The sequence below is a fragment of the Schistocerca piceifrons genome, chromosome 2, assembly GCF_021461385.2.
Source record: "Schistocerca piceifrons isolate TAMUIC-IGC-003096 chromosome 2, iqSchPice1.1, whole genome shotgun sequence".
Taxonomy (NCBI): Eukaryota; Metazoa; Arthropoda; class Insecta; order Orthoptera; family Acrididae; genus Schistocerca; species Schistocerca piceifrons.
Genome location: NC_060139.1, coordinates 283150341 through 283167084, shown reverse-complemented (window position 1 = coordinate 283167084; position 16744 = coordinate 283150341). Strand labels below are relative to the sequence as shown.

The 16744-nt window shown below is 39.9% G+C and overlaps 1 protein-coding gene across 1 annotated transcript in view; it reads right to left on the bottom strand.

Moving 5' to 3' along the window:
• Positions 1-9980: 9980 nt before the first annotated feature.
• Positions 9981-16744, bottom strand: part of LOC124775330 (dynein beta chain, ciliary-like) — a 702744-nt gene continuing 695980 nt past the window's right edge. Inside the window, exons 75-76 of the mRNA XM_047250162.1 lie at positions 10368-10516; positions 9981-10275 (exon numbers count right to left, since the gene is read on the bottom strand). Coding sequence (XP_047106118.1) covers positions 9981-10275; positions 10368-10516 — 444 coding nt within the window. The remainder of the gene's footprint in view (positions 10276-10367; positions 10517-16744) is intronic.

The window sequence follows — 16744 nt, the reverse complement described above, 5'->3', positions numbered from 1 at the left end:
AGAGACATTGCCAGTAAAAGCTTTGTTACTTCAGAAGCTGCTGTAAAGTTGTTTTTTTATTTTTTTTATTTTATTCCACACCACATTTATATCCTTGTCCATTCCTCAATTATTCCTTCATGTGAAAGTTTTGCATCATATTAACTGATATTCATAATATTTTACATGAATTTGATAAATGATACAAATCTGAAATCCTTAAAATGAGTAAGCAGTAGCTGCTTTGAAACTGTCATTTGCTTGGCATAGTACACACTTGTTGTAAGCATGGATATGAAGAAAATGCCAAGCATTACCATTTTAACAGTGTACACTTACAACACAATTTCATCTATGAACATATTGTTTTGCAGTCCATTTTCATTGTGTGGCTATCAACTTCCAGCATTTCTAATTTTATTCTTCCATTCTGTAAATTTCTAGTACCTACTACGAAGGAATTTTTCTTGGTAGCAGGACTTAAGCAGGGTGCACCTCACCTGGAGATTGTGATCTATGGGCAACTTGAAGCAGAAGTCTTATTATAGTTATTACTATACTATCAATCTCCTGACTAAGAGTTCTGAAAAGACATACAAGGTGTGTGAGAAAAATAATGAGACTGACAACACTGTGAGCTATCTGATGGTGCTGTGTTGCTCTACTTGTGTAGACCTGACAGTTCATCCTTTCCAGATGCTCAGTTTGAGTTTCAGCTCTGTACAGCCTGTGCATGATTTTTGAGAGCACTACTGGTGAAGTTGTGTTTTTGTTTTGAAAAAATGGGACAATTATGCCATCAAGTTTTGTTTTAAACTTGGGGAATACAGGAGTGTGATCTTTGAGAAGTTGAAACAGACCTAGAGGAAACATTCCTTATCAGGAGTTTTTCACTGACACAAATCATTTTTGAAAGGCAGTGAACAAGTTGACGATGAACCTTGTTCAGGGAGACCTGCTGATATGCCTTTCTGACGGTACAAGTATAATGCATAAAGAATTTGTTCCTCCAGAACAAACTGTCAAGCAAGAATTTTACACAGATGTCCTCGAAAGGCTCAGGAAAAGGGTGAATGAGCAAGACCAGACATTGCAGACAAGTCAATGCTGCATCACAATGTCCCATGTTACACGGCTACTTCCACATTTAATTTTTGACCTAAAAGAGCATTGCTATTGTTCTAAAGCCCCCCATACTCAAGTGCTCTGAGTGCTTGTGGCTTTTTTTTCCTGAAATTGAAAAAATGTCTTAAAAGGACGTCATTTTGAGACTCCGGAAAATGTGACAATGTTAAAGGCCCTACCAGTTGAAGCCTTTCAGTGCTGTTACCGAGACTGGGAACAACAACTGTGATGGTGTATACCTGTCAATGGGAATTACTCTGAAGGAGACAATATTGTTATTTGAAAAAAAAAAAAAAAATAAAAAACTTTGGTAGATAAAAATTCAGTCTCATTACTTTTCTCATACACCTCATATTTTAATAGCTGCAACCTTTATCATTTTCCCATATGTTTTTCCTTCTTTCTCATATTTGGATATTCACTGGTGAAGAAGCAACTTCTATGTCAAAAGATTTGTTATTTTGCATGTGTAGCATATCATATGCTATCAATTGAAGCTTTGGGTAAGTAGAACAATTTTCTCTTTTTATAGCACAAGGTTTGCTTTACTACACAGAGTTTATGATGATAATTTTTTATTTTAACAAGCAAGTTAACAGAAAAAAACAAATATCAGAAACAACACAAATTACTATCAGTATACAAGTATTCAAATTAAGTTAAGAGCTTCACTGACAATTACAGTGTACTAAAAATAGTGAATCAACAATTAAATTAGACTTACTCCGATGGCACATAATTAATAAAGCACTTAGGTAGCTTTAAGGGTCTTCAGTTTTTGCAGGGAAATTTATTGCCAGTTACAGATTCCAAATTTGAAGATCACAAGTAAGTGTTCAGCATAACTCCTGTGGTTTCATTCACAGACCTTGACTTTGCCAGTATATAAACAGCTGGTAAGTTTGTGTAGAGTTATGTAAGCGTTTTGTTTGAAATGTTATATATGAACAGCAGCCGAGCAGTACAGGAGGAATTGTGGTGGCTTTAGTTCAAAGTAGCTGTTTTCTTTTTCTTCCCCCTCATACTTGTATAAACAGTAATCTATACGTAATTCCTTCCAGTGTCAGCATGAGTAGATTAGCAATATTGTCTAATTTAAATCAGTTGGCATCTGAAGTTGCAATATTGTCACAACAGCTACTGCCTGAAGATAGCCACCATAGAAGTCCACGACAATATTAAATTACCTTAATGTCTCTATTGCCTACAAAAACCACATAAACATATTGAAATTCGCTAACGGTGTAGACCTCTCTAGTGGCTCTAACCAAGTAAGATATCTGATCTTAATTGCAATTAGGGCTAGAATTCTCTAAATGTTTTCGAGACAGATGAAATTTTGCTATCTGGGAAACAGTTTTGAATTGATCATGCCATATACCAAAAACCATTCAACTCTCTGAAATACTTTTTGCCTTGACTACCAAACTTCCTCACAAGACAACACATATTTCCAAAACATGTTTGATATGAGTAAGGTCCACAAAAGATCATTTTTCAGCAGACGTGTCAATATTTAACTCATACAAAATATGAAATTTAATGTTTCTGTCTCCTACAAAAATCATGTACAGGTACTGACATTCATGTATGGTATATGACAAAGCAGTGGGAGGTGACAAGTCAAGTACAGCTCCAATTGCTGTATTGCTGCCTGTTGCAGTACTGTCAGCTCGCTGTCAGATGCCATATAATGTAAACAGGGTTATGGTCATAATTTGTTGCTAATATAGTTTACAGAAGCAGCCTGCAGTGACACGGAAGAATACAGAATGAAATCAGATGGTTAATAAGTTATTTAGTAACCAGAATTGGACACAAACAGGAGACACTGGCCATCCAGCTGAGGGCATCAATGGTGAGTCGCTGAAAACCACAGAAAGGCAACAATAGTAATGGATGGACAATGAAGATAACACGGCAGAATTACAAGTTCCGAGTCTGAACCAAATTGAGAGCCTAGGCATACAAATATCAGGAACCAAACAATGATGAATACAATGAACAATACAACAGAGCAACTGAAACAGGACTGAGGTCCGGGCCCCTGTGCATCACGATGAGGCAGCAACAGCAGTGCTTGCAATTTTTAGGAGCACTGCCTACTGACCGTTGTCTGGGTCCATGCCTTCTGGTGGATTGGGACACCATAAGTTTACTGTCAACTTCAAAATATGCAATAGTTCAACTTAACTGAAATCACAACTTGCCATTGATTAGAGACAAGCAAGTAAATTGCTGGCAGGGAAAGTTACTCAAAAGATAAAAGGCTGTCTTTCTTCAAGAACTACATAGTACTCCTCCCAAGTTTCCAGCATATTATAAACACTAAGAAACCAAAACATTGTGATCGCTTGTTTAATAGTATGTTGGTCCACTTGCAGAACACATCACAGTAGCAATTTTGCAAGGCACGGATTTGCCAAGTCTTTGGTAGATTTCTGGAGGTCTATTTAAAACAGCAGATAAAAATTGGCTTGATGACTTCCTAAGAGAGAGTCTCCATTCCTTCCAAACTAATTATGTAAGTGTAGACCAGATATGGCTTAAATTCAAAGATACAGTATCGACAGCAATAGATAGATTCATACCGCAGAAGTTAATAAGAGACGGGACTGATTCACCATGGTACACAAAACACATCAGAACACTGTTGCAAAAGCAATGAAAAAAGTGTGCCAAATTCAGAAGAACGAAAAATCCCCAAGACTGGCTAAGTTTCATGGAAGCTCGAAATTTAGAGCAGATGTCAATGCGAGATGCTTTTAATAGTTTCCACAATGAAACATTGTCTCAAAATATGGTAGAAAACCCAAATAAATTCTGGTCATATGTAAAGCACACCAGTGGCAAAAGCAGTCAATACCATCACTGCGCGATAGCGATGGAAATGTTACCGATGATGGTGCTACTAAAGTGGAGTTACTAAATGCAGTTTCCCGTAATTCCTTCCCTAAAGAAGATTAAGTAAATATTCCAGAATTCGAAACCAGAACAGCTGTTAGCATGGGTGACATAAAAGTAGATATCTTAGGTGTTGTGAAACAACTCAAATCACTTAAGAAAGGCAAGTCTTCCAGTCCAGATGGTATACCAATCAGGTTCCTTTCAGAGTAAGCAGAAACAATAGTGCCTTTCTTAGCAATCATATACAACCGCTCACTTGACGAAAGGTCTGTCCCTAAAGACTGGAAAGTAGCATAGGTCACACCAATATTCAAGAAAGGAAATAAGAGTAACCCATTGAGTTACAGACCCATATCACTGACCTCAATTTGCTGTAGGATTTTGGAGCGTATACTGTACTCAAACATTATGAATCACCTTGAAGAAAATGACTTATTGATACATAACCAACACGGATTCAGAAAATATCATTCTTGTGCAACGTTATTCCCATGACATAATGAGTGCTGTCGACAAGGGATCTCAGATCGATTCCATATTCCTAGATGTCCAGAAGGCTTTTGATACCATTCCTCACAAGCAACTATTAATCAAATTGCGTGCATATGGAGTATCGTCTCAGTTGTGTGACTGGATTCGTAATTTCCTCTCAGAGAGGTCACAGTTCGTAGTGATAGACAGTAAATAATCGATAAGAACAGAAGTGATATCTGGCATTCCGCAAGGTAGTGTCATAGGCCCTCTGCTGGTCCTTATTTACATAAGTGATCTAGGTGATAATCTGAGCAGCCCCCTTAGATTGTTTGCAGACGATGCTGTAAATTACTGTCTAGTAAAATCATCAGACGTTCAATTCCAATTACAAAATGATCTAGAGAGAATTTCTGTATGGTACGAAAAGTGGCAAGTGGCACTAAACAAAGAAAAGTGCGAGGTCATAAACATGGGTACTAAAAGAAATCTAATAAATTTTGGGTATACAATAAATCACACAAATCTTAAGGGCTGTCAATTGGACTAAATACCTAGGAATTACAATTACGAGCAACTTAAATTGGAAAGACCACATAGATAATTTTGTGGGGAAGGCAAAACAAAGACTGCTCTTTGTTGGCATAACATTTAGAAGATGCGACAAACCCACTAAAGAGACAGCCTACATTACACTTGTCCGTCCTTTGCTGGACTATTGCTGTGTGGTGTGGGATCCTCACCAGGTAGGATTGACGGAGGACATCGAAAAAGTGCAAAGAAGGGCAGCTCGTTTTGTGTTATCGCATATTAGGGGTGCGTGTGTCACTAAGATGATACATGAGTTGGGGTGGCAGTCACTGAAACAATGGCGGTTTTCTTTGCGGCGAGATCTATTTACAAAATTTCAATCACCAACTTTCTCTTCCGAATGCAAAAATATTTTGTTGACACCCACCTATGTAGGGAGAAATGATCATAATAATAAAATAAGAGAAATCAGAGCTCAAACGGAAAGATTTAGGTGTTCCTTTTTCCCACGCTCCATTCGAGAGTGGAATGGTAGAGTGGTATGAAGACGGTTCGATGAACCCTCTGCCAGGCACTTAAGTGTGACTTGCAGAGTAACCACATAGATGAAGATGTAGATGTAGAAGTGACACCAGACGTATGTGCAACACTAAGTTCCCACATGTTTTGGGCCAGTGGTTTATGGGGACGGACCTAGTACCCAACAGTATCCGTGATGTGTTCAATGGATTTATATCAATTGAATCTACTGGTCAAGACACCAACATGAGTTCACTATCAATCTCCTCAAACAACTTTAACATAACTCTGACATTATGACATGGACAGTTATCCTGCCACTGCTGTCGGGGAAAAAAACGAGCAGGAAGGGATACAGTTTGTCTGCAATAATATTCACATAGTCCACAGCTGTTATGATGCCTTCAATTACTACCACAGGTCCCAAAATAATACTGCCTCCATTGATCTAAGTACCAGGCATGGTGCATGTTTTCAGCAGCAATTAGCCTGGATGATGGCATATCTGGAAACAATCACTGAACTGGGGCAACAACAAATATGATTCACTCAACCAGGTTACGAGTTTCCATTGATCTATGGTCCAGTTTCAATGATTCCATATCTACTGTAATCATAATTGATGATGTTTTTGGATCAACATGGAAACATGTAGCAATTGCCTGCTGCAGAGCCTAATGTTCAAAAATGTGCACTGAATGGTGCACTCGAAACACTTGCCAAACTTATTCAAATACTCCACGCTATCATGAAATGGTAGGATGAATTTCTTATTAAAACCCAATATTTTGTCCCCATCAGCAGAGGAAATCAATGGGCGGAGGAGGGGTGGGGGGTGGGGATTGGGGGTTGAGTTGTAGCTTCTTCGAAGCAGTGATGCATACCCCAGCTCTCTACAAACTGAAGTGAAATTCAGTTTCTGCATGCTCCTACTAGATTTATATTGAATCAGGGTGTGTGTCAGACTTCCAAAGAACGTAAAATAACCCTTGAAGACATTCTCCACAGATGGAGACAAAACTTCGTTTTTCAATAAGAAATTCATCCAGCCACTGCATAACAGCCTGGAATTATGTAATAAATGTGAGACTTCCAGATGTGAAATCACATTTTATAATTAAAAAACCTGAACTTGCCTAAACATTATACTCTGCCATCGGATTTGCAACAGATTGCTGCCTATTTTGGCATTACGGAGCAAGCAAGCTTCTGACCTCCATAGTTGGTCTTGAGGCATTTATGTCCAACTTTCTGTTACCTACTCGCAATTTCAGTGTCCTTTAATGACTTTCCACATGCCCATGGCAGTAGCATGTGAACAGCTTATCAGGTTCCTCATTTCAGAGATGCCCTTTCTGAGGTGCTAGGCCGTAACACTTTGCCCTTTGTCAAGTCACTTATATTAGTGTATTTACCCATTTGTGTCCCATATTGTAACTAGAATGATTCCCCACTTGTCCCTTACCAAGGCACAGGTCCACAATGGCAACAAAAGGCATTCAGTGTTGCAATGGGAGTGGTCATTTTCTTCTTACTGTATTTTAAATTTTTTCTTTGTATTTCTATTTCTCTTGTTCTCCACTACACAATATTTTCTCCCTGCCATTTTCTCCCTCTTAATCACACAATATTCTTACCACCTCTCCATACTTTGTTGCTCTTTTTGATTCATATCGTGGACATTTTCTTGCCACAATTGGATATAAATTGGCAGAAACAATAGCGAGCATAATACTGACAAGTAAGTCAAATTGCTAGCTCATAAAAACATATGAAAGATATTTTCCGTAAAGGTATTCTGTCACCCATACAGCCTACACAACATCCTGTTGTATCCATATGCCACTCCCCATCCCTGCCCTTTACCAAGGGGTGACCAACATGCAAGACCTGCCCAATCCATCCTCCCCGCACTTCCTGCTCCAGTCCTGTGACACACTTATCCTATCCTGTCAGAGGCAGAGTCACTTGTGAAAGCAGCTATGTTATATACGAACTCAGCTGCAATCACTGCACACCTTTTTATGTCAGTATGACACCCAACCAGCTGTCTACCAAAATAAACTATCACCACCAAACTGTGACCAAGAACAAAGTTTACCACTCTGTGGCACAACATGCTGGAGTTCAATGGCTGCTTCACAACCCAGGCCATCTGTGTCCTTCCCTGCAGCTTCAGCTTTTCTGTACTACACCGATGGGAGTTACCCATTCTTCACTCCCATAATCCCCCTGGCCTCAATCTACACTAACCCAATGTCCCCCATAACCCACTCATCAGTTTATCAGTTTCCCCTTGCTCTGTACTGGCACCCCTTCCAGTGCATGTGTACATGTGTGCACTTGTGTGTGTTGTTGGGGTGTTTTTTTAACCTAGCTCATCAAAGGATTTAATCTGAAAGATAACAAGTTTTCTTCCATCATTGTGTTACTCGTTAAGTGGTCTTGTTTACTCCTAAATTATTTACATTTTGCATTCTAATTTCTTATTGTTGTAACCATTTCTGCTGATTTCCATCTTCCTGCAGTTCCAGACTCATGTCATGCAGTCATCTAACAGCCAGTTTTGGCTGCAGGATGCTCGGAATGGACACCACTTGACTGCAGTCTTGCGCCGTGAATATAAAACATAAAATAAAAGACCATAAATCAACTCTTAAACTGAACACATAACAAGAAAATCAAATAAATCCTTTCCTTTACTTACTGAGAGTGGATGAAGCAAGCATGAATAAGTGCCTCACCCTTCATATTTTGTGATACTACACACTTTCCCCCTAAATTTCTTTTACACGGTTTTACAGCTTTGCTTTAGCTTCTCTTTTCTGTCCTATGCATAAACCATATTTTTCTGCATTTCCACTTTCCTTCTGATCTTTTTACTTCACTCTATTGTCGACTCATACTCTTCTGTATCACCCTGCATAGAAACCTACCTCTCTATCTCATGGAAACATGGTTCATTCTTTATCTGCTGCAATTTCATTGCACTCGGCACATTTTTCCTTTCATTATTACTTTTTCTTTCCTACATTCAAATGTGAATAACATCAGTCCCAATGGTGTGCTGCTGGGTGTCTATCCAAATTGTTGTTTTCATTTTATGCACAATACTTTGACAACTGACACTGTCTACTTCCTCAGGTGCTAAAAGTTGTCCTGTTTTGTGTACTCACTGTATGAATGAGTCCAGGCAGCAAGTACACATAACAGCACAACTTGTAGCACCTGATGAAACAGAATGTGTCAGTCATGAATGTGTCAGTCATTAAAGTATTGTGCATAAAATGGAAATAACAAATCGACTGAGCACACAGAAGCATACCATTAATCAATTACAGTGAGAAAACTTGAGAGATCACACTGTCAACCTTAAATCATGATAGTAGCTTTAAGGCTTTGGCAGATTTATGAAATATCCTCAAAATTTTACAAAAGCAGCTGAATCTAACATACTTTTTTAAAATGCGTGGCAACGGCCTTGCCGCAGTGGATCACCGAAATTAAGCGCTGTCGGGCGTGGCCGGCACTTGGATGGGTGACCATCTAGCCGCCATGCGCTGTTGCCATTTTTCGGGGTGCACTCAGCCTCGTGATGCCAATTGAGGAGCTACTCGACCGAATAGTAGCGGCTCCGGTCAAAGATAGCCATCATAATGACCGGGAGAGCGGTGTGCTGACCACATGCCCCTCCTATCCGCATCCTCAGCTGAGGATGACACGGCGGTCGGATGGTCCCAATGGGCCACTTGTGGCCTGAAGACGGAGTGCTTTAAAATGTGTAGCTTTAACAGTAGAAAGTTCCTGGCAGATTAAAACTCTGTGTGGGATGAGCCTGGAACCTTTGGCTTTCACAGCCAAGTGCTCTACCAAATAAACTGTCACAGCGCATCACATGATCTACCCTCACGGCTTTACTTTTGCCAGTACCTCTTCTCCTATGGTCCAAATTTCACAGTTTTCCTGCATACCTTGGGAGGACAGCACTTCTAGAAGAAAGGAATGGTACCTTCATGATATTAAGACACACATTTGTTAAGTTATGAACTCTAAAATGTAAAGCACAATAAATAATTAATTTTCTAATCTCTAGATAAACAGAATCCATTTATTTCACAACAATGAAACCTTACTTTGCAATTAATATTTTAACATTCTGACTAAAGAAGAATGGAAAACATGTGAGTGCAATGCCTTCATATTAATATTTAAAGAAGAAACATATCCTGTAGCAAACTATTGTTTATTATACACTATTATTATTATTATTATTAGTAGTAGTAATAGTAGTAGTAGTAGTATTAGTAGTAACAGAGCACTATTCCAAGAATACTAAAGATCTATAAACTCTTCAAAAGAACAACAACTATGTATACACATTTATAAGCAATTATTCATAGTGAAAAATAAATATTAATGGCCAAATATAAGATGTTATTAATATATGATTATATTTGTAATAAAATAGCAACTCCTGCCAAAGTCCATTTTGCTGGTTTCTCACGTGTTCGCAAATTAAATGTCCAAACATATGTTTGATTCCGTACACGTGTTTTGTAGACTGGGCACTCATACATGTTGCGGAGATCTTGCTTATCTTGTGTTATAGCCTTAATGAAAATAACAGGCATAGTAGGAAATAGTTCTTTCAAACGAGCTTCTACAATGGCTCCAGTCTGCGGATCCCATCTTGCTCCCTCCATGAAAAGACTGTGAATGTACGCACCTTCTCTAGGTGGAGTTCTGTAGGACAATGAAAAATTATAAAAATGATGATCTCATTTTCTATATATTCACAAATCGAAAACTGGTCATGATTTTCACTTTTCACTTACGTAAATTCCTCCTTTTGCTTTTTTGTTACTTCACAGTGAAGGCACATTCTGTCCAAAGGCCATTCATTTTTTCTTGCAGTAGACTGCATAATTGCAGTTAAGAATGATTGTGGGTTAAAGAAACCAGCAAGCCAAACAGATGATGGCAACTAAAAAAGAATCACATAATCATATTTAGGAATTTTGCCAGGCAACAGTCTACAGTTAATACAACAATAATGAATATGTAACACATTACCATCCGCATTGCTTATTAATACAAAATTTTGCAGCAATGATGTACTGAAAATAAGCTGCTTTGACTACAATGGACCTACAGTAAAAGAGGGAGGGAGGGAGAAAGGGGGATGGGGTGGAGGGGGGAGAGGGAGGGAGGGGGAGAGAGAGAGAGAATTAGTCTAAATTGATTGCTGGATAGTGATTGCTATTGCTGAAATGAAGACTTCCCACAAAGAAGATTGAAGGTTGTATATCATGTTTCCAGTAATACTGAGTTATCACTAGAATAAAGAGATACATCACATGAGAGATGCTACCATAGCAACAGAGGCCTTTTTTATGTTTACAAATTGAGCTCTTTGTCACTCTACAGCCGACCTCCTGGAAGATCAATGTATATAATTGAAAATGGTACTTGTAGTGAAGTATTATAATGTAAAACTGTACACTAAAATAATTTGTTTGGTCTGGCCATAGGCCTGGGCAAAACAACAATGGGACAATGACACTTTTGTACAAATGCCTTATTCTGGCAGTATATTTTACAACAGTATAGCAAAAGTTTATTGTTCCGAGACAATGCTTTCTGCCCTGGGACTATACTTTCACATTAATTGGAAAAAAAAGAAGAGTAATGGATGTCATGGTTACCTATGAATGGAAGTATGCAATATCTGAAGCTTGTTTAAGGATATCTTTCATTACGAAGGAAAAGAGACAGCATCACTTTGTTGCTGGCAGTGTTCTTGAATGGATTATGAAGTGTGACCCAAACTTGAAAATTACTAGTTACATGGTTGAATATCAATGCAGGTAATCCCAATTCAGTGTACCTGCATCTTAGTGGTAATGTCATTCACCCTTGGGTACATCATTCTCTGCTAAAAACTAAAGGAAAAAATTGCTTCAAATTAATATATCTATACCTCTTACAAGCTTTTGCGCATCTACATGACTACGCTGCAGTTTATACTAGAGGGTTTATTGAACTAATTGCTCACTATTTCTCTACCATTTCGCTCTATAACATCATGCAAGAAAAATGAAGCCTTCAATCTTTTTGTGCAAGCTCTGATTTCCCTTATTTTATTACTACGATCATTTCACCCTATGTAGATGGGTGCCAACAAAATATTTTTGTACTTGGATGAGTGAGTGGAGATTAAAGTTTTGTGGAGAGATCACACCGCAATGTAATACATCTTTGTTTTAATGATAGTCACTCCAACTCATGTATCATATCCATGACACTATCTCTCCTATTTCGTGATAATACAAAATGAGCTGCCCTCCTTTGAACTTTTTCAATGTCCTCTATCAATCTTACATTCCTTTGTTGCATAAAGAATTTCTTCCTCTGCAGCAGAGAAATTGAGGGAGTTGTTGGACATGTGTAAATACCTACATGTACATACAGGAAATTTTATGTGAACTTACATTCTGGGTCAACAGTTCGATTTATTCTTCCTCTCTTTAACTTTTTATTTGTTACTGTTTCTTTTCCTGTATAGAACTAGTTCTAATTCGGAGGTTAATTAAATAAACACATTGAATTATTTCTGCATATCAGATAATATATACTTTTAGCACTGTCCACTGTCATTTGCCATTGAATAGAAAAAAAAATCAATTTTTGACAATATAATGTAATGGATGGATTAAAAAATCTATTCACCAAGTTGCAGCAGCAGAACATATACACACGCACAAAAAAAGGTTTCACTTATGCAAGCTTTTGAATGCAGTGGCTCCTTCTTCTGGTAGAGGGGTTGAAGGTGAAGGAAGAGGAGTGAACGAAGAGGACTGGAGAGGTTTAGGAAAATGGGCGGAGTTTAGAAAAGTCACCCAGAACCATGGATCGGGGCAGAGTTACCAGACAGGACGAGAAGGAAAGACTGATTGTTGGGGACTGCACCGGCTGAGATGTGAAAACTTTAGAGCTGAAAGATGGAAGACAGGGTAATATGCAAGACAGATATTACTGCTAAAACATTGTGTACGAGATAATAAGAGTGAAAAGCTAAGTGCATTGTACGTAACATAGGTGGGAGGGGGATGGGAAAAAATAGACAGGTCAGAAAACGAAAGATGCAGAAAACTAAAACAGAGTGAAGAAAAGAGGAGTTACTGTGAACAGAAGGAAGAAATTAACATAAATTAAGGCCAGGTGGGTATTGAGCACCAAGAACATGTTGAAGTGCTAGTTCCCACCAGCAGAGTTCTGACAAACTGGTGTCTGGAGAACGAATCCAGATGGCATATGTGGTGAAACAGGCACTGAAGTCGTGACTGTCATTCTGTAGAGCAAGCTCTGCAACAGGATACTGTGTGTTACTGGTATACACCCTCTGCCTATGCCCATTCATCCTCACTGATAACTTGCTGCATGCTGTTGTAAAAGGCTGAACAGTGTTTACATAAAAGCTGGTACATGACATGTCTCATTTCACAAGTGGCTCTCCCTTTGATAGTTTTGTCAGTTACAGGGCTCGTATAGGTGGTGGTGGAATGAAAAAGGGTGGTTGACAAATTTGTGACATAACTGCTGACTGCTAAACAAAAACAAGTTCATTTGGAAGCACACTGAGCTTCGAAAGACGAGCCCCAAAATGATCCCAACCTTTTTTTTTACTATCACAGGTGCTATGCTTAGAATACTGAATCAAAGCAACAATCAAGCCAGTGGAAGACTTCAAGTTTGCCTCACCCCATGAAAGCTCATCAGGTTGCAACATAGAAAATTATTACAAGCTGTCATCTTGCATTGAAAGCACAGTTTGCTGTGGAGCTGGGAGCAGAGTAGATTTGGTTATCACGCTGACACAGCTGATGCTGGCTACTGGGCCAGATGAGCTGTATGCTTGACAACATTACACATACTCTCTATGAACCTGAAGAAGTACTATTAAATGTTAATCCATCTTGTTAATACTTAGTATACCAAATTATATGGATATATCTAAAAACAAAGATGATGTGACTTACCAAATGAAAGTGCTGGCAGGTCGACAGACACACAAACAAGGTACAGATTTATTGATGACATCTTCATGATCTGGACTCACAGTGAAGAAGAACTCCAGAATTTCCTCTCCAACCTCAACTCCTTTGGTTCCATCAGATTCACCTGGTCCTACTCCAAATCCCATGCCACTTTCCTTGATGTTGACCTCCACCTGTCCAATGGCCAGCTTCACACGTCCGTCACATCAAACCCACCAACAAGCAACAGCTCCATTACGACAGCTGCCACCCATTCCACATCAAACGGTCCCTTCCCTACAGCCTAGGTCTTCGTGGCAAACGAATCTGCTCCAGTCCGGAATCCCTGAACCATTACACCAACAACCTGACAACAGCTTTCGCATCCCGCAACTACCCTCCCGACCTGGTACAGAAGCAAATAACCAGAGCCACTTCCTCATCCTCTCAAACCCAGAACCTCCCACAGAAGAACCACAAAAGTGCCCCACTTGTGACAGGATACTTTCCGGGACTGGATCAGATTCTGAATGTGGCTCTCCAGCAGGGATACGACTTCCTCAAATCCTGCCCTGAAATGAGATCCATCCTTCATGAAATCCTCCCCACTCCACCAAGAGTGTCTTTCCGCTGTCCACCAACCTTCGTAACCTCTTAGTTCATCCCTATGAAATCCCCAAACCACCTTCCCTACCCTCTGGCTCCTACCCTTGTAACCGCCCCCGGTGTAAAACCTGTCCCATGCACCCTCCCACCACCACCTACTCCAGTCCTGTAACCCAGAAGGTGTACACGATCAAAGGCAGAGCCACGTGTGAAAGCACCCACGTGATCTACCAACTGACCTGCCTACACTGTGACGCATTCTATGTGGGAATGACCAGCAACAAAGTGTCCATTCGCATGAATGGACACAGGCAGACAGTGTTTGTTGGTAATGAGGATCACCCTGTGACTAAACATGCCTTGTTGCACGGCCAGCACATCTTGGCACAGTGTTACACCGTCCGGGTTATCTGGATACTTCCCACTAACACCAATCTATCCGAACTCCGGAGATGGGAACCTGCTCTTCAATATATCCTCTCTTCCCGTTATCCACCAGGCCTCAATCTCCGCTAATTTCAAGTTGCCGCCACTCATACCTCACCTGTCATTCAACAACATCTTTGCCTCTGCACTTCTGCCTCGACTGACATCTCTGCCCAAACTCTTTGTCTTTAAATATGTCTGCTTGTGTCTGTATATGTGTGGATGGATATGTGTGTGTGTGCGAGTGTATACCCGTCCTTTTTTCCCCCTAAGGTAAGTCTTTCCGCTCCCGGGATTGGAATGACTCCTTACCCTCTCCCTTAAAACCCACATCCTTCCGTCTTTCCCTCTCCTTCCCTCTTTCCTGATGAGGCAACAGTTTGTTGCGAAAGCTTGAATTTTGTGTGTATGTTTGTGTTTGTTTGTGTGTCTGTCGACCTGCCATCACTTTCATTTGGTAAGTCACATCATCTTTGTTTTTAGATATATTTTTTCTACATGGAATGTTTCCCTCTATTATAACCAAATTATATGGATAACATGACCAAACTGTTAAAATTTCAAATCAATAGCTTCACTACTTTCAGAGATATAAATTTTTACCTAAAACACATTACAACTGTGCTGCCATTCTGAAATTGAGTTAGGGACTGCAATGTATTCATCTACAGTATCAACTGAAACTACAGCCAAGAGGAGAGGTTCACATAATCTAATTTTCTGGGATTTTCTTTAGTTTCATTGCCACAGATATCTGATGTAATTAAAAGTTACTTTGGAAAATTATTGTTTCACCATGTTTTGGTTGTGTGAGTGTTTTGAAGAGACAGGGAGTGAATGGAGGACATACATATAAAGTGAGGATGTGATATTTTATTAAACGTATGTACAGGGTTATTACAAATGATTGAAGCGATTTCACAGCTCTACAATAACTTTATTATTTGAGATATTTTCACAATGCTTTGCACATACATACAAAAACTCAAAAAGTTTTTTTAGGCATTCACAAATGTTCGATATGTGCCCCTTTAGTGATTCGGCAGACATCAAGCCGATAATCAAGTTCCTCCCACACTCGGCGCAGCATGTCCCCATCAATGAGTTCGAAAGCATCGTAGGGGAGGTTTAAACACTGAATCTTTCACATAACCCCACAGAAAGAAATCGCTTGGGGTTAAGTCGGGAGAGCGTGGAGGCCATGACATGAATTGCTGATCATGATCTCCACCACGACCGATCCATCGGTTTTCCAATCTCCTGTTTAAGAAATGCCGAACATCATGATGGAAGTGCGGTGGAGCACCATCCTGTTGAAAGATGAAGTCGGCGCTGTCGGTCTCCAGGTGTGACATGAGCCAATTTTCCAGCATGTCCAGATGCACGTGTCCTGTAACGTTTTTTTCGCAGAAGAAAAAGGGGCCGTAAACTTTAAACTGTGAGATTGCACAAAACACGTTAACTTTTGGTGAACTGCGAATTTGCTGCACGAATGCGTGAGGATTCTCTACCTCCCAGATTCACACATTGTGTCTGTTGACTTCACCATTAAGAAAAAATGTTGCTTCATCACTGAAAACAAGTTTCGCACTGAACGCATCCTCTTCCATGAGCTGTTGCAACCGCGCCGAAAATTCAAAGCATTTGACTTTGTCATCGGGTGTCAGGGCTTGTAGCAATTGTAAACGGTAAGGCTTCTGCTTTAGCCTTTTCCGTAAGATTTTCCAAACCGTCGGCTGTGGTACGTTTAGCTCCCTGCTTGCTTTATTTGTCGACTTCCACGAGCTACGCGTGAAACTTGCCCGCACGCGTTCAACTGTTTCTTCGCTCACTGCAGGCCGACCCGTTGATTTCCCCTTACAGAGGCATCCAGAAATTTTAAACTGCGCATACCATCGCCGAATGGAGTTAGCAGTTGGTGGATCTTTGTTGAACTTCGTCCTGAAGTGTCGTTGCACTGTTATGACTGACTGATGTGAGTGCATTTCAAGCACGACATACGCTTTCTCGGCTCCTGTCACCATTTTGTCTCACTGCGCTCTCGAGCACTCTGGCAGCAGAAACCTGAAGTGCGGCTTCAGCCGAACAAAACTTTATGAGTTTTTCTACGTATCTGTAGTGTGTCATGACCATATGTCAATGAA